This window comes from Anolis carolinensis, chromosome 4 (assembly GCF_035594765.1).
Source record: "Anolis carolinensis isolate JA03-04 chromosome 4, rAnoCar3.1.pri, whole genome shotgun sequence".
NCBI classification, from domain to species: Eukaryota; Metazoa; Chordata; class Lepidosauria; order Squamata; family Dactyloidae; genus Anolis; species Anolis carolinensis.
In genome coordinates this window covers 85,590,078-85,608,785 of record NC_085844.1, presented here as the reverse complement: position 1 = coordinate 85,608,785, position 18,708 = coordinate 85,590,078, and the positions used below count along the sequence as shown (strand labels likewise).

Sequence of the window (18,708 nt, the reverse complement as noted above, 5' to 3'; positions counted from 1 at the left end):
AAATCATGATACGTTTTTTTTTATTTGCTATCAATGGTTGCTGCTGGCTTTTATATTATTTGGATCAAACACTTGCTCTGGAACTTAGTCTAAACTTGAATCTGTGAACTACTAAACATTTCCAAAATAGATTCATCATATTGAACAGCTTCCTTAAAAGTTGGATTCACCCCAGGATTGGATTCTGTTTTCTATAATTTCACGACTAGTCCAGATTCTTAATATGCAACCTAACAAATTACGGTACCTTTATAATCAGAGTGTTTGTGTCCATAGATGTATACTTGCGTTTTAATGAACAATTAGAAATAAGGAGTAGTCTGCATATTTTAAGATAAGTTAGAACATGAGAAAATACTATTCAAATGTCATTCTATGATTTATTTATTTTGTGTCAAAAGCATTGCATAAATTCTATGGTGAATGTTATAATCTGCCTATTTATGAATATCTAACAGAGCCAAGGACATTTCTGGAGTGAAAACATCAGTCTAGAAAGCCTGCTAATCCTGTGAACCAATTATTGGATTATATGGGCATGTTTTCCCTGTGAACAGCAGAGAAAATGCACTTGTAAACTCTTATTTTTTGCTTAGAGCAAGTGAAACAGCACTGCTTTGCAACATTGTTTCGTATAGCTCATAGAATTGATGTTGTATCATTAATAAGTTATAGTGCTGAGTGATTTCTTCCTCCCCTTCTTTTTTTGACAGAAATTGTGATTAATCCTTTTTTAGTCCTTAAGACTTATTACCTTGAATAATTTTCCAAATCAAATCTATTTGTTAGCTACTGTTTATATTATCTCCTAAGCCTATTTCATGTCTGAGGACTACAGATGTGCCAACTGTAACAGAAGAAACTGTCGGCCAATGTAGATTTAGATTTAAGCTCTGTTTGCAAGAACTATTCCTGCGCTTGCACATATACACAGTTAACAAACACAATTTCTTCCATTTTTCTAAATTAACAAGGTCATCATTTTATCATCTGCACTGTTATATACAAATCAGTTTGTTCTTATTTGTCCTTTGAGTACAACATGGCTGAGGAACCACGAGAATGCAAGTACAAACCTCTTGAGACTGATATACTGAGTTAAATGATTGGTAATTCTAGACCAGTGCTGCTGTTTTGGCTGGCTGTTACTCTCTCGGATCTTCAATGGGCTTTCTTTTTCATCCCTATTGCTTAGCATCATTTTAGGTGGAAATGTCATGAATTGAACCAGAGACCTTCAGAATACAAAGCAGCCACTTTTTCACTCTCTCCTGTGAGAGAGCTGAACTGGATGCATTTCAGTTATATCAAATGGAAGGGATTGTGTAGGCTTTTTACCTATTCTCTGATTCATTCCTTGCACAGGAGAGGAGTCACTCACAATTTTTGTGGACAAGCGGAAGCTGAGTAGGAGATCAGAAACAAGTGATCCCAGCCTTAACAGTACAATGGTGACTCTGGAAACGTTGCACCAACTGGCGGCTTCATACTTCATTGACAGGGACAGCACCTTGAGAAGACTGCATCATATTCAGATTGCTTCCACTGCTATAAAGGTATGGGAATTGTCTGCATAAGCACACCACAATACTGGTATTATTTATCACCTTTCTAATTAAACTTTTTGTTTTGTTCATTTAAAAAAAAATCCAGCTTGAGGAGCTAGATTTTAATGACCAGGACCCCAAGAACTGAGTATGCACACCCCATACTCATTAAATTTGTTAGGACTTCCTGTTTTGGAACTTTAAAGTGGCAACTTAAAAGTTCCTTACATTTCTGTTGTGGTGTCCAGAGAGCATGTGAAACTCCAAAAGTTCCAGAATACATGTGAAAGCTATTCCCACATTTCTTTGGATCTACGAGGCAGCAATATACTCAAGGGCAGCAGAGAATTTCTGTGATGATAATCTTGTTTCTGAATTGTACTACTTCAGAGCACCAAAGTGCATTCACAAGACTGAATTCTTCACTACAGAAAACACCTCTATGTGCATAGCAAGCAAGCAAGCATATCATATCATCAGTGAATGACTAAAACAAAATGTTTTATCCTGACTTTTTTTTGGGGGGGGGGCAGTTAGATGCATTACTATTGAGTTTTTGTTTGTTTTATATGACAAAGCATTCACTTCAGATGAAAATGATGCACTATTTGAAATAGTGCAGTCCAGACATCAATGTACCGTCTTAGTACAGGGGTCCCCAAACTTTTTCAACAGGGGGCCAGTTCACTGTCCCTCAGACTGTTGGAGCACCGAATTCCTTCGGCAACAGTGACAGGAAAGGTGCACGCAGGATGAGGGAGGAGGGAAAGGCATGGGCCTTTCCCTCCTTTTTCGCGCTATACGCGCCTTCCTCGGCGGGGAGGAGGGAGCTGCTGCTGAAAGGGCCAGATAAATGGCTTCAGTGGGCCGTATGTGGCTCATGGGCTGTAGTTTGGGGACCCCTGTCTTAGGTATAAAGAATATATCTATTTTTTGGTTTATTTATTCCTCAGCTTGGATCTAAAGCAAAGTTGCCCATGTTAAATGTAAAACATAATAGCTTTTGTGCGAGATATCCTTCAACTCTTCCTTAAGTACAGAGTGAAACATAACAATCATGTAACCTCTTCCATAAAAGTGGATTCTTAAGGGTAACGTAGGATTGGGGTACAACTGCAGTTCATTGATTAGGCTTCAATCCAAATGTTGGCCCAAATTAGACCAGACTCATTGAAACAAAACATAAATGGTGACATGCCAGGTCACCATTGATTTAATGGGTGTATTATAGATGGGTTTAACACTTGACTCCAGACCTAAATTAGACCTGTTTTATATATTTTGCACCTCGTTCGATGATTCTAAGAATAACTTGTTTGGCTGGATGATAAATCAGGCATTTTATCTCCTGATTATTCAGGCTATAGTCACAGTTTGTTATGTGTATTAATTGTACATCCTCCAATACTGAAATCGTGGGTTAAGGTATAATAACCTGGAACTAGAAAACTTATTGTTTTATTGATTTTATTACTGAAGAACTTTAAAACCAGCTTGCATACTTTTTCATAGAAAATATTTGTATAAAACAGTGTTTCCAAGGTGCCACCACTGTGCCATATTGCACATTACATAGAAGCACACCTAGTTTTCCATTCAGTGTAAACTTAGTAGGGCAAATGTAGTCACTCATAGATCATAACAGTATTTCTGTATTATGTACTTTAAAGTATCAGGTATACTGTATACTTAAAATAAAACCTGAAAAATGACATATGTGCAGCCCTCTGCTGCTGCTTTTATTCTGATTTGTCCCATTACTGTGATTCCTCACACTATATTTCCCTCCAAGCTCGCTCCCCCTCTGCCTCTCTCCCTCTCTCTCTCCCCCCATCCCCCCTTCTCTCTCTCTCTCTCTTTCTCTCTCTCTCTCTCTCTCTCTCTCTCTCTATATATATATATATATATATATATTTGAGAAAAATAAAAATGGCTTCAGTGCCTAGCTTTTTTCTTACCTGCCTTGCTACATATTTATATCTAACAACAATGCTTTTCAAAATGGAGAGTATGTTTATTGAAAATAGATGCTTTGATTGCTTGATTATGATAACAGAATTTACTTTGTAAGGAAAGCATTTTTTCTCCCCCTCCCCTTTTTTTGGGGCGGGGGCAGCTTTTCACAGTTAAAATTACGTTACTTCCATTTTTTAAAATATCTTTAATGTATTTAATTAAAATAGTGCCAGCAAAAAACATGCTACCCAACAGTAGTTTCATTCTGTTGATACTTTAATTCAGTTACATATTTGCATAACTAAGGACCAGTACATCCATACCATGTGTTTTTTCAACTTCAGTGTACATATACATCTAAAATGTTTCATTTCTCATGTTTTGTGCTCTACAGCTGTCTCAACTGAGAAGTACTTGTTTATTTATTTGCCATATTTATAGCCTGCCCTTCTCAACCCCGAAAGGGACTCAAGGCAGCTTTACACATAGGCAACTATTCGATATCTTAAAACAATGTGTAATTAAAATAAACATTTTAAAATTGAATTTGAAATACATAAAACATTTAAAAAACATTACATTCACTATTAACCACGCTATCCACAATTGTAATCCAGGCCATTCCAGTAGTCATTACACATAATTCCATATCTATCTCATGTGTTCCCCAAAAAGAAGACATCCCCAGAAAATAAGACCTAGTAGAGGTTTCGTTGAATTGCTAAATATAAAACGTCCTCCAAAAGGAAGACCTAGAAAAGTTTTTGAGATTCCCAGAAGGAGAGAACCCCATCCAATATCTCTTTTTCCCCCATGTTGGGATGTAGGAAAAGAGTACAGGAACTGGGGGTGACTGTAAAGGTGGGGAGAGGCCACGTTTCTGCTCGGAGCTATTAACAGCACCTCCATCATCCCTTCCAGAAGCAGCACCCCTTCCTCTTATTTTCCCTTTCGCCTCACTCCCCAGGCTGGCTTACCCACCGAGAAGCTGTATTCTGAGTTATATGGCTGTGTGGAAGGGTCCTATCCTGCTTTTTCCCTCCATAAGAAGACACAAAGCCATTAACATTAAAAGCATTACAATACAATTTAAAATATACACATATTAAAACAGTATTAAACATCATTAGTATTAAAAACAATTCAGATTAAAAACAAAAATATTTTTAAAATACAATAATCTCCGTTAACCAGCGCCTTTGAGGATGGGTAGATATCAGCTAAAGGCAATTTCTGATTGCTTAAATGCAATGTTCTTTTTTTTTGTTCAACAATAAATGTGAATTCTTCTTCATGGAAAAATAAGACATACCTTTAAAAAAGACCTAGCGCATTTTTGGGAGCAAAAATTAATATAAGACACTGTCCTATTTTGGGGAAAATGGGGTATTGCGCTACAATTGTTCTCAGAAGGCTTGATTCCAAAGCCATATTTTCATTCTCTTTTGGAAGGTCAGGAGGGAAGGGGCAGATCTAATATCCCTGAGGACGGAATTCCACAGCTGAGGGGCTACCACTGAGAAGGCCCTGTTTCTCATCATGTTTAAAGTGATATGAGGTGACATAATTTTCACCAGAAGTGGTTAATTTTTAATTTTGAAATATCTCCTCGTGCTCATTAGGAGTCAAGTGATAAGCAATAATCTACAAACTGACTTCAAAACCATAAACAGGTCAGATGCTGAAATGTATGTGCTGCTTATTTATACAAAGCCAGGAAACATTAATTAACTAAGCAGAAATGTAATTGACAGGATTACAACATAAAAGACTCAATACCTTTAATACAACATGATCTAGTCTGGATGCTGTCCCTGTACATATTAAAAGCATTTTTAGAAGAGTGTTGGATACATAGCTATTCAGATTCCAGGTACATTTCAGAAGCTTAGATTTGAATGGATTGTACAGATGACCTATGTGTTTATTCCTCAGTTGTTCTAATCCTGGGAACCTTTCCAAGACTGAACTCTTAAATACAGATGCTGCCAACGCTTACAAGTACCTTATGTTAAATTGGTTTTGTTGGGTTGTAATACTCAATAGATATGCAAGGCAAAAACAAATCTCATCTAAATGTCATTCTGGGCTCAAAATCATAAATGTTCATTGAATGGGTATTTCCAAATGCTTAGCAAACCATTTCATTGAATGAAATGATCATTCTTATAGGGGCTCAACACAGATGAGATTTTTGTGGTTTGTGTTTATCCTGGATTAGAAATTTCAACAAAATTAATGAACAAAAAAAACTACACAAAAAGCACCAATCATCTATTTTTATAGTGAGATTTTCAGCAGTTGTTTTGCTGCTAGAGATACATTAGAGCCCAACATATCTGGTGGGATCAAGGACTATAACCCTTTTTAAAAATATGACAGGGAACTCAATAATAGTGCATAAGTTGCTCTTGATTTTGTTTATGTACAGAGACTTTCAGGGGAGAGGCAAATTACTTTTTCCATCCGTTTTCATTTGAATATAAACTATGAAAATTCGGATAAATAGAATGTGTCTATAGAGGTGTTCCCCATGTGTTAACTAACTGGATCTTATCCCTAAACAGCTAAAATAGATTGCAGGTTGCCTTTATTATGCTTGGGAAATCTCAATAACAGTAGTTATTTTGTAGTGCTTGATCATTTAGAATATTTCTATAGATCCGGGTCCTCAATTTTTTAAGCAGTGGGCCAGTTTATGCTCTCTCAGACTGTTGGGGGGAGGCAGACTACAGTTTGAAAAATAAATGAAGAAATTCTTATGCACACTGCACATGTCTCCATTGTTGTGTAAAAAACATGGAAAAACAATACAATGTTTAAAATGAAGAACAATTTGAATCAGTATAAACTTATTAGTATATATATATATATGCTTTTCTACTACACTTCAACAAATAAGCAGACAAACAAAAGAGGTTTATAGGGAAAAACTCAAAGAAAAATGGGAAAACGGGGTGGGAATATTCTACTGGATAAAAGGAACAAGAGGGGGAGGTAAATCAGATAGGACTAGGGGAATTTGGGGGGGGGGTTTGTTCGAGGGGGAGTAACAATATAATAGGTGAGATAAGTCTTTCAATGGGAAATGTGGACCTGCATTGGGCTGATGAGATGGTCAAGTTAATTAGGATTATTGCTGTTTCAGACTTAAGGCAATCCTAAATCTAAAATTTAGGGTGGGGTTCGGTAAATGGCCTTGGAACAATGCATCCATCCCATGGGCATTAGTTTGGGACCCCTTCTATAGATAATGACTGTTATGGCTCAATTGCATAGTGGTATTAATGACCCAATATTGGCAGTTCAGGTCAGAGTCTTGCCTAGTTTAACAGTGGGGTTGAGGCCTGCCTCCTCTGCATAGATTTCTGCGGTGGTGATAAAGTGGATGGTTAAAAAGAAAAATGATAAGAGGAAAGTATAACCACGCTCCTTTGACATACATTCTTTATTTCAAATCTCAGCTTACCAAGACTATATTGCAATGAGAAAGATGTCAGCTCAACTCTAGATTCTGTGTATTTCTGTGTGAACACCTACTAGAGGGAATGTGTCCTTAAGCACATTAAAATAAAGCAGCAAAGTCACACTAATTACCAGCACAATCAATACACAGCCACCCTCCTTCTACTAAGATACACCATTTTAGTACCTCCTAGTGGTGCAGTGAGAAACTTTGAAGTGCCTCATGCATTATGCCAGTCCCTATAGCCATACTATGAAAGACATCACAAAATTCAAGCACCAGTGATGATCCATATTAACAAATAAGTTCCAGCAATTTTCATTGCAGCCTGGAGCAAGCTTTTGGGAAAGCAAATGGGTCTTAATTTCCACAATACTTTCAGTAATTACAGGGATAATCTCATAACCATTTATCGTCACTGAGAAATTTCACCATTCTCTCAGGTACTGCAATAGCTTTAACTTAGTTCAGGGGAAACAGGGAAACTCATGGAGAGAGGTGCAGGAGATTTCTGCTGATCAAGGTTGATCTATCAACCTTGACTCCATTATACTAATGATATACCTTAATAATCTGTGACTTCTTTGAAACTGGTAGGTTATTTCAAAAACTTGATTTGGGGTTCTTTTAGGCCATACAATTAGAGCTGCTATTTCAACATCATATGCAACCCTTGGGCATACAGTCCAGTTAGGCACTAGAGATCTATGGCTGAGAATTTTGAATGTGCCTGTATGGACAAAAATTCCTGGATTCCATGCATTGTTGCTATGGTAATTGAACTGGAAACATAGCCTTATAACTGAAAGGGTCCTTATAATTTTAATTATGTTCATCCAGTTTTTGTATGTAGTGCAACTTTGGTCTTGGCAAGTTTTTTGTTCATTCAATAAATGTATGTGACAGAAAGCATTGTATACTCAAATCGTGATTTGGGTGACTTTTCAATGTATGCATTGCTCTATTTGAAATGGCTGTACATGTTTGTAAATAAATTGTTTTTGTTTTGTTGTGCCTCAGGGGCTTTTCTGCAGACTTACCAGAAGCCTTTCGGCTGTATTCAGTTTATGCATATATTTACATTAAGGGGCAATATGTTAGGTTTAAAACATGAAAGTGCTAACATTGCTAGGTTTCAGTGCCTGCTTCAAAGAAAGCTGTAGACATTTTTAAAAAATCCTGCAAATTTATGAATGGTTGGATGGATGCTGACTGCTGATTAATGACTTAACTAGTTAATAGATTGGTTAATATGTATTTTATTCTATACATAGTCTTGGTGGCTTCTTTTCCATTCATTTAATAATAATAATAATAATAATAATAATAATAATACATTTACTCTTATATCCCACCACCATCTCCCCAAAGGGACTCGGGACGACTTACTCATGGTCCAAAAGTGCCAAAAAACAGAGCATAAAATAAAACACAATATAAAGTGCAATTAAATCAAATAAATAGGCATATAAAATAACAACTAAAACTCAATAGAAAACGGTGCTCATCTGGCAGTAAGGTACTGTAAGCATGGCCAGGCTGTAAAACAATGGGTAAGGCAAATGGTATAAGTGCAAAGGTGCAAAAGCGCAAAGTGCAAATATAATAATAAATAAATAATATAATAAAACTTTATTTCTACCCTGCCACCATCTCCCAAAAGGGACTCGGGGTAGCTTACAAATCACTCATAATGGAACAATGCATATGGTGCATTAAATATAGATACATCAACATCAAAGGAAAACATAATTTGCATCATCAATACATCAAACAATACCACAATAAAATAGTGAAATATGAATAAGAAATCATATTTTGAATGTGTGTGCATGTATGTATCACCTTTGTCCTTGCAAAATAGGTTATTTATATAATAAAGACAAAAGAAACATTGAATGTCATTATATTAATCTATGTCTAACATTTATTAATATCTATTAATAATTAATATCTATTAATATATGCTTAATATCTATTAATAATTTTAATACATAGAAATATCCGCTCATATTATGTGTGTGCATGTGTAAACATTAGATCTGATATTTCTATGTATATTTTAGATGTTAAACACATATTAATATTATATCTTTACACACCTAAATATATCTAATGTAAAATTCAACTATTTTTAATTATGTTGTGCAAGCACATACCATCTGAAGTTACATTGCACGATGCTCTACATGGCTATGGCTTGGTGAGAATCACTTAGCTCGCAAATGTAATTGGATTGCAGTGCCCATAATTCCTTTCTGTTTGGGCTGCTGGAGGTTGTGATTCAGTCATATTTGTACCAGATCTGCATTATTCCTACCCCTAATCAGTTTAACTGCACCTAAATCCCATTGAATATTGATGGAGATCAAGTCGTAACTTTTAAGATTCCAATGGAAACTAATACATTCAGTCCAACAATCATCGCATAAAGCTATAACAAAAAATAATGCACATGTATGAATGCAAATGTATATCCCATATGGAGGCATTATATAAAACTTTACTGTTTACTGTTTACATTGGTGATCTGAAATGAGAATACATTTATACATAGGAGAACCTGTACATATCAGGCATGGCCACTGGCCTCTGTTTGGCACATCCCACCAAGATCAAAGTGCAAGTCCATTCAGATCCTGATGTAGGGCTTTCATCGGAATATTCCATTTTATGGGGGAGGGGGGAGTTGAAGGAGGAAAACAATTTTCTACATTTTTGCTGGTTATTTCACCTCCCCACTTCCCATTTGATAAATGAGGGTTGTTTCAACAATGTGGACATGGGTGGGTGGGGGGAACAGGAAAACAGGGGGAAATGGTTTTCCTCCTTCAACCCACCCTCCATCCCCATAAAATGGGCTATCCTTCTCTCTCTAGTGCCCCCCTGTGGCCTCTGCATGGATAATTGAACATTAACAAATTGGGTTACTTTATAAAGATTGAGATTGGGGACTGAAGGATGATGTACTTGCAAATTTTCTTGGTGTTTTGGTTTGCACAACAGACTAGGACTTTAGCAGACTAGGGCTCAGATTCCCACTGAGTCAAGGAAGCCCATTAGATGACCTGAGGGAAATCACATTCATTCAGTGGCAGACCTCCTTTGAATAAATCATGCCAATATGAGTTGAAAATTGCTCGAATAGTGAGATATCAATGTCACACACAGGAACCACAGCATATTCATTACAAAGTGACCTGAGGGCTTCATTTAAAAAAAAATGGCAGAGCAAAAACATTTAAAAATGTCCCTATAGTTTCACTGAACATCATACGACTCTTACTTGCTTTGGAATAGGAAGTGTATGTCCCTTAGGAATATATAATGTTACGTGGTTTCTCCCAAATCTTTCTGCAACATATGCTGCCCCATCTCTCACCTCCACACTTCATTTCCATATTCTGACACTCACTGAATGCCATTGTACTTTCTAAGGACATTTACCACCCCATTTCCAAAGCCACAAGAAAGGTGTTTTGCCATTTGGCACTCAGCCAAACCACAGAAACCATTTTTCAGTTCTTTTAACTCCCCAGACTACTTCATAGTATATTTGCAAGTATTCTCCATCAAAAGAAAAGTTAAAAGTTTCTCCCCATTCTATCAATACCCCTGCATTTTCCACCCTAACATTTATCATCACCAAAGATCCAATAAAGTTGAACAGGAGACATTTTTTCAGCTCTAATGAGATGTAAAACCACAAGATGCTATGTTCCTGCATCTGGAACTCTATCCAGAATAAGGATACTGAGGACAGGAAGATTCTAAGATCATATGTGAATGTGTGAGAATGAAGAGAGACTTTAAAAAATAACAAGGTATGGCAGTACATAGATACAGAACTAATAGCAGTAACGTACACTAGGAGTGTGTGTGCATGTATAGGTTGTGTGTGTGTGTTTATACACACACACACACACACACACACACACTTATATATATACATACACTAGCTTGGGGACCCGGCAGTGCCCGGGTCATTTGAGAAAGGCATTGTTTGGCAGTGTTCCAAATGTAGTCTCAATCCAATGTCAGCTGAGATCAGTGGGTGCAGGTATGCAAGTCCCGTCATGCCTGGTCCACCCCCCTCCAAACATCGCCAGGGTGTAGAGTAGGTGATGGGGGCTCTATGTGCCAAGTTTGATTTTGATGAGATATTGGTGGGGTTCGAAGTGGTCTCAGGAAGTGAGAGAAGGTACTGCTTACTTGTAAGCACAACTTCAGGCACCTGCTAAGCCACTGGGCTTTGGTCCAAGTCGTGGAGGGGCCCAAAATCCGAGTCAGGCTCTGACTCAAATTCCATCTCCTGCAGATGGCCAGATCCTGACCGCTGAGCTACAACAAGTTGTGTCATTCGTGGGGGTTGCAATGGTCTGTGGGAGGTGAATCGGGTGAAGGTACTGCAAATCCCATCATCCTTGGTCCCTCCCCCCCCCCCCCAAAAAAAAAAAAACTACTGCAGCATGTAAAGTGTGCCATTTGGGATATGTGTGGGAAGTTTGGTTTAGTTCTGTCATTCGTGGCTGTTGCTATGGTCTGAAGAAGTGAGTGATGGTATTGTAAGTCCCATCATCCTTGGTCCATCATCCCCCAATCTGCCCGAGGACATAAAGGGGGTCACAGGGGTTCTGTTTGCCAAGTTTGGGGCAGTTCCTTCACTGGTGGCATTGAAGTGGTCTGTGAGAGTCAAAGCGTTTGAAAGTACTGCAAATCCATGGTCCATTGACCCCAAACGGCACCAGGCCATAAGGTGCATCATAGGGGATAAGTGTGTCAAGTTTGGGCCAGGAGCGTCATTCCTGGCGTTCATAGTGGCCTGCGAAAGTGGCGGCCAATAAGAAAGCTGCCATATATCCAGATACCCACATACATACATACAAACACTGAGATATATATATATATATATATATATATATATATATATATATATATATATCCCATTTCCATGGTAACAAATCCCAATGCAGAATTACATTTGGAATTTTTATTCATTGCTGTGTAGCATCATGCTTAGAGTATATGTTGAAACTTTTATCTCCTGGAAATATATGTCCCCCAAACACATACACGTGCTGTGATATAGACAAGTAATAATTACAGTTTTTCTGAAATTATTTTTGAGAAATAGAGATGCATGGAACAGGATTGTAAGAACTTGATGATCTGTGTGTCCCAGGATACCCTATAACTTCTGTTACATGACAGGAAATCATCCCGTGGGGAATTTGTAGGACTCCGCTGCTGAATGTTGAAAGAATGGTTTGAGGAAACTAGTCATCGCAATGGCTGCAGGCTTCTAACATTTGTGGTTGTCTCTCCATTTGTCTGTGTGTATAATTGTGGCCAGACCAGGACTATAAGAGGTGGCATGTAGCATTGGGCTAAGTAAGTTTATTTAACTTTCATGCAAAGGATATGTAGCAACCAGCTGAGCCAGGTTGTTGCCAAATGACTTTTTCTTTCAATCCTGAATGACAAGTATCAGGAATTCCCCATTATTTTAAAGGCACCTTAGGTTGAGTACTTCTTTTACTACTTGTGTTACTTTTTTCTTTCACTGCCATGCTCTTGTGAACAAATAATTGCTCAAAAGATTGTTGTAATCCCTACTGCAGAGCACATGATAAAAATCATCACCTTTCACTAATCTGAACAGTAGTAAAATAAAACAAACAAAAAACCTCCTTGGCTCAAAACCAGGAAAATACATTTGCACCTTAACCTCAAGATATCAAGTTATATGCTGAGATAATGGCAAAAGTAGACTTGCTTGAGACAGAGTTGTTTAGGAACAAATCCAAGCATCACCCCATACCAACAGAGTGGAAACTGTGGCCATATGTTTCTTCCCATGTCTACCCAATTTTCCTTTGAATTTCCTAGCCTACAAATATTTGTAAAGTCATGGTAATTCAGACTTTGGTGAGTGGTTATACACAGAAGACATAGAAAATTACTTAAAAAAATTACAGCAGAATCTTGAATTACTTTATGTTAGTTTGCCTGCTTTAGTCACCACAAGACTTCCTACAAATCATTACTGTCACACTTCTAAAAATGATGTTAGGAATATTTTATCATCTTCTTTGTAGTTCTATGTATCTGAAGTATTTCAAGTGCATTTGCTTTTCTTCTCGTCTTCTATAAGAGATAAAAAAATGAAGTAGGACTAAAAGACAATAACTTGTATTTTTTAAAATATTTTTTATTAAACACTAACACATAACATTTTTGTACTGTACAAAACAGACATTAGCAGACATTATTAACTAAAGGCCTCATCATTTTAGAATTTGGATCCACTTTAAATCCTTTGTAGGGAGGGGCCTTTAAACACCTCAGCCAGACAGGTCCTGGGCCTCACCAAATTACAAACCCCAGAATTCTGCAGGAGGCAGAAACCGGATTAAATGCTCAAGTGTGATGAGGATCTAAGTAATGCTAAAAAGACAAAAAATAGATGTTCATGGAAAGTCAAAAATGGTCTCTGATCCTCAGAATTAAAGCAACCTAATACTACATTCTTAGTGGAAATTTAGCATGAGATGGAGAAGCAAAGGCTTAGCTAGATGTCTGCGTGAATTTCAGTCTTTTGCCCACTAAAACTCACTTTCTCCCAGCTACTTTCCGTTGCAAAAAGAATACATTTTTGTATGCAATCTGCTATGCAAATAGCACTATTTTTAGTTAGTAGCATAGCTTGGGCAAGGTTGGCTACTGTACAGTTATAGTTTTCTACATTAATCGTGCTAAACAAATAAATACACAGTAGTTTATGAAGAGGCGTTTTGCTGCTGCCAACTAAAACTGATAGCTTCCTACAACTGATTTTCACTGAAGTTGACCAAGATGTGAATTTTTTAATAATAAAATATTGGAAGACTGTTCACACATCTTTTATAAAACTTAGAATTGTATAGGTGTGTTAAAAAAATCAGTATCACCAGCGTATGGCGAAACGTTAGTTGTTCCATCATTACTTTAAGTATATGCGGGTCAAAAATTTATGCTCTGTGGTGAGGAACGGTATAATGAAGGAAAGAGGAGGGAAAACGTTTCTTTTGAAGGTGATGTAATTTTATAAGATTTTATAAATGCTATATGTGATTGAAGGTGCCATCTGTAAAGTGTATGTAGACAAAGGTATAGCTTTTAAAAAGAGCTACCACTGCAGTTAGAGAAGGAATTCTTACGTCTACCCTCCCTATTCTTTCACACAGCATTCTTGCTTTCACTTGTTGCTTTCACTTGTAACAAAGGAATAAATCGGTGCCTGCCTAGCATATCACCACGAGTCAGGGTCACTTGAAGAAGATATGAAATTACAGTAATTCCAATTTAATCCATTTTCTGCTGTTTTTCACCTGTTTGCTTGCTTAGTAATAAAGAGTCAATCAAAATGTATTAGGTAGGCATAGACCAATTAAATGGTCAATGTGTTAACACCAACTAAAATTTGCTTTTTGGATTTATGTAAAACAATGAAAGATTGTGGCCCCATTTTGGGGGCGTGGCAGTATTTTCATGCCTAGAGTGCAACTGCCGCCATTTGCTTGGCCGGCAAATAAAGCTATCTTCAGAAGAGATTCAACTTGTGGTATGTTCCTTCCACACTGCCCTCCCGAGACAGAAGGGGACTCCTAGGAATGTGCAAAGTGCATGCCCCTTTATTTTCAGTTGTCAAGAGCATTGTTGACTTTTTCCCTCAAAATATCATGCTTGGCTCTACCAATGCCAAAAATGTAGAATTTATGGAAAAGGAAGCTAACGGGGTCGCACTCCCCCTGAAGGTGCAGGTCCACAGCTTGGGGATCCTCCTGGAATCAGAGCTGACACTTGATGCTCAGGTGTCGGCGGTGGCTGGGAGGGCCTTTGCACAATTAAAACTTGTGCGCCAGATGCGACCGTGCCTTGAGAAGTCAGATCTGGCCATGGTGGTCCATGCCTTAGTTACTTCTAGACAGGATTATTGCAATGCACTCTACGTGGGGTTGCCCTTGAAAATGGCCCGGAAACTTCAACTAGTCCAGTGCTCGGCAGCCAGGCTACTGTTATACCCCAGCCACCTTTGGGTTCTGAAGCTGGTTCAGAAATGAACTTTGACCAGGATGAAGCTTATTCTGACTTTTTGCCCAGTTCTCCGAGCTCCTTCCAATTACAGACCCCAGCTGTGGATAGCTCCGATGCTTCCTTAATTGGGAGAGATACTGAAAACATTACTCCCGTGGTAGAACCAGATGTCCCGAGTTCCCCAGGGAATGTATCCTTTAACAGAAGGGAGTTTTTGCATTGCCAGAAATCAGAGAAAGAGGAGTTTCGAAGGAGTCAACGTTTGGCATCTAGAGGGGATAATGGATAGGAGATTTCCTTGGGAACCTTTGGGGAGTTGGTTTCCCTTTGCTGTGATTAGATCTAAGTTCCATAAAAGTGCCTTGCACTTTGTGGTGTCAACGTAGCGACTTCTGAGAACACTTCACCGTTTCCAGTTCCTTGATTCCACCAAGCCAAGTTTCCTGTTCCTGGTGGCCAAGCCGAGCCACGACTCCCGATTTAATCCGGAGTAAATTCACGTCCTTGCCTTGTTCCTGAATCCAGATTGCTCTTAGCTTTGTCCTCTGCCTGCCTTGATATCCAAGACTTCCTAGTGGCTTTGGGCCTTGTTATTCACTCCTGCTTTCTTGTTGTTTCCCCGCTCAAGAACTTCCCAACAGTTTTGAGTGTGTTTCGGTTTCTGGACTTTGGACAATAATATTGGACATATCTCTTCAACTCTTTGGACTAATTCATACCATTTCTTAAAGGACTATTGCTCACTCATCCTTTCTACTTATTCTTTCCTGAATTTATTATTGTTTTAATAAAGATATTATATGATTATTGGTCTCTGTTTGGTTTCCAGTGCTCACGCTGCCTTGGGGTGCAACAGCTACTAACTGGAGCAAATTACAGGGCATGGTCTACCCCCCTGTTTAAAGACTCCATTGGCTGCCGTTTATTTTCCGAGCCCAATTCAAGGTGCAGGTTATCATCTATAAAGCCATTAATGGATCGGGACCCACCTACCTTCATGCCGTATTTCCCCCTATGAACCTGCATGGTCTCTCTGTTCAACAGGGGAGGCCCTCCTCTCGATCCCACCACCGTCGCAATCGCAGTTGGTGGGGACGAGGGAGAGGTCCTTCTCCATAGTGCCCCCCTGGCTCTGGAACTCTCTCCCCAGGGAGATTAGGCAGGCCCCTACCCTCCTTATTTTTCGGAAGAGCCTGAAAACTTGGGTCTTCCAACAGGCTTTTGGCGACTGATTTCCTTAGTTTGAGATTGCCCTGTTTGTCCATTCTATTTTTATAGCATTTTTACTCCTTGCCATATATAGTCTTTAGGTGTATGCCTCCTCCAGCACCTTAATGTGCTAATAGTCCCTGGTACCTACCTCTTTCCTATTCTGTACTGTATAAAACTATTTGCACTTTTCTGGCCCACTATTCTTTTTAGGAGCCAACCCAAGTTTTTATGAAAGTGTGCTTATTGTTCATTGGTATATGTGATTTTATTTGTTTATGATTTGTTTTTATTGCTGAGTTTTATATTGCTTGTTGCCTGGGCTTGGCCCCATGTAAGCCGCGCTGAGTCCCCTTGGGGAGAAGGGTGGGGTAGAAATATTGGAAATAAATAAATAAATGAATAAATTATTATTAATAGTTGGCCGCAAATGAGAGTACAGGGTGGATAGGTTCTTTGATGCCTTGTATTTTACAAAGGGATTTGAAGCATAGAATATGTGGTTGCAGAAATTCCTACTTTGCATGCAGATTTGTGAAGGAGCATAATTTCATTTTCACCTACCTTCAGACACAATGGGAGAACTGCAAAAATCACCACTCTCTCTCCCTCCCCTCCCCACTCTCACACACTGCTCTTAATCTGTAAGGAAACAGTGACTCTGACACTGGAGATGACAGAGGAATAGTCAAAACAGTTGCACCTTTAGGTTTTTCCTCCCTTTCCTCTTCTCTATGTGTTGTTTATTTATGAGGAATTTATCCATGACAAAATTCTCCAGCTGAAATATGACATTGGGAGCTATATTGATCTCTCCATGCATGGTCTGAGAAATAAATAAAGCGTATTAATTCAAACATCATAATTTACATCCTCAGTCACCATGTAATTGTATGTCCTACAGATCTGCAAAGAAAACTAAACACCCTTCTAATAATTTGGAGTCTTTGCGGCTTTTAAAGAATTCGAAATTTTATATTGATATACTGGTTAAATTAATCCTGGATTTGGCAGCTGGGAGTGTTTTTTTGTTTTGTTTCATTTTCTCTTTTTCCTAATAAAGTGCTGGCAAAGGGGAAAATGTGGTGGGTGCTATGGAATGACAGCGCATGACTTTTGTGTGTCTTTGCTGCTGTTTTAACAAATGATTGATTGCTAAGTAGTATTTTCTTTTCCATCATCATATCTCACAATTTATTTTAATTATTATATTGACATCTTGAAAAAGAAGAAATAGGCTCCTGGCTCGAAAATGGGAATATTCTGAAAATTACATGTTTGAAGCACTTACTTACAAGCAATTCATTTATAGTTTTTCCAAGAGGAATATGTTCTACAAATTTCCCCTCCCAGGTCACAGTGGCCAAGTCACATAAGAATGGGAATTTAAATTGAATCCCTGCTGGGTAGATGCAGGGAACGTTGTGGATGTAGCATATCTGGATTTCAGTAAGGCCTTCGACAAGGTCCCACATGACCTTCTGGTAAAAAATTAGTCAAATGTGGGCTAGGCAAAACTACAGTTAGGTGGATCTGTAATTGGTTAAGCAAACAACCCAAAGAGTGCTCACCAATGCGTCTTCTTCATTCTGGAAAGAAGTGACAAGTGGAGTGCTGCAGGATTCCATTCTGGGCCTGGTTCTGTTCAACATTTTTGTTAATGACTTAGACAAAGGGCTAGAAGGCATGATCATCAAGTTTGCAGATGACACCAAATTGGGAGGGATAGCTAATACTCCAGAAGACAGGAGCAGAATTCAAAATGATCTTAACAGATTAGAGAGATGGGCCAAAACTAACAAAATGAAGTTCAATAGGAACAAGTGCGAGATACTCCACTTAGGCAGAAAAAATGAAATGCAAAGATACAGAATGTGGGACACCTGGCTTGATAGAAGTGTGAAAAAGATCTTGGAGTCCTCGTGAACAACAAGTTAAATAATAATAATAATAATAATAATAATAATAATAATAATAATAACAACAACAACTTTATTCTTATACCCCGCCCCATCTCCCCGAAGGGACTTGGGGTGGCTTACATGGGGCCTTGCCCAACACAACAATGTAACAACAACAACAAGACAATAAAACAAATATCCCAAAAATAAAACATCAGCATCAATAAAACAGTCATAAAAATCAACATACAGAATAAAATGTTAAAAACAGGAGACTAATACACAAATCTGGGCCAAAGTGCAGAATATTTCAAAATGGGGAGATGTAGTTTCACAGCTAAAATAGTCAATAAAGTGCAATATAATATAATACTGGCAAAGCATCACCGATGGAGCTATTGTTGAATGGGCAGATAAATCGAACCTACAACGATTAATCATCGAAGGCTTTTTGGAAGAGCCAGGTTGAGCCCACAATGCCATGTGGCAGCAAAAAAAAAAAAAAACGCCAATGGGATTTTGGCCTGTATAAATAGGAGTCTAGTCTCTAGAT

The 18,708-nt window shown here is 38.2% G+C and overlaps 1 protein-coding gene across 4 annotated transcripts in view; it reads left to right on the top strand.

Moving 5' to 3' along the window:
- The window catches only part of brinp3 (BMP/retinoic acid inducible neural specific 3), a 352,906-nt gene that overhangs the window by 221,066 nt on the left and 113,132 nt on the right, over positions 1-18,708 (top strand). For all 4 annotated transcript variants that reach the window (XM_062980749.1, XM_062980748.1, XM_062980750.1 and 1 more), the window contains one exon: positions 1,366-1,556. In XM_062980749.1, the coding sequence (XP_062836819.1) occupies positions 1,366-1,556 (191 nt within the window). The remainder of the gene's footprint in view (positions 1-1,365; positions 1,557-18,708) is intronic.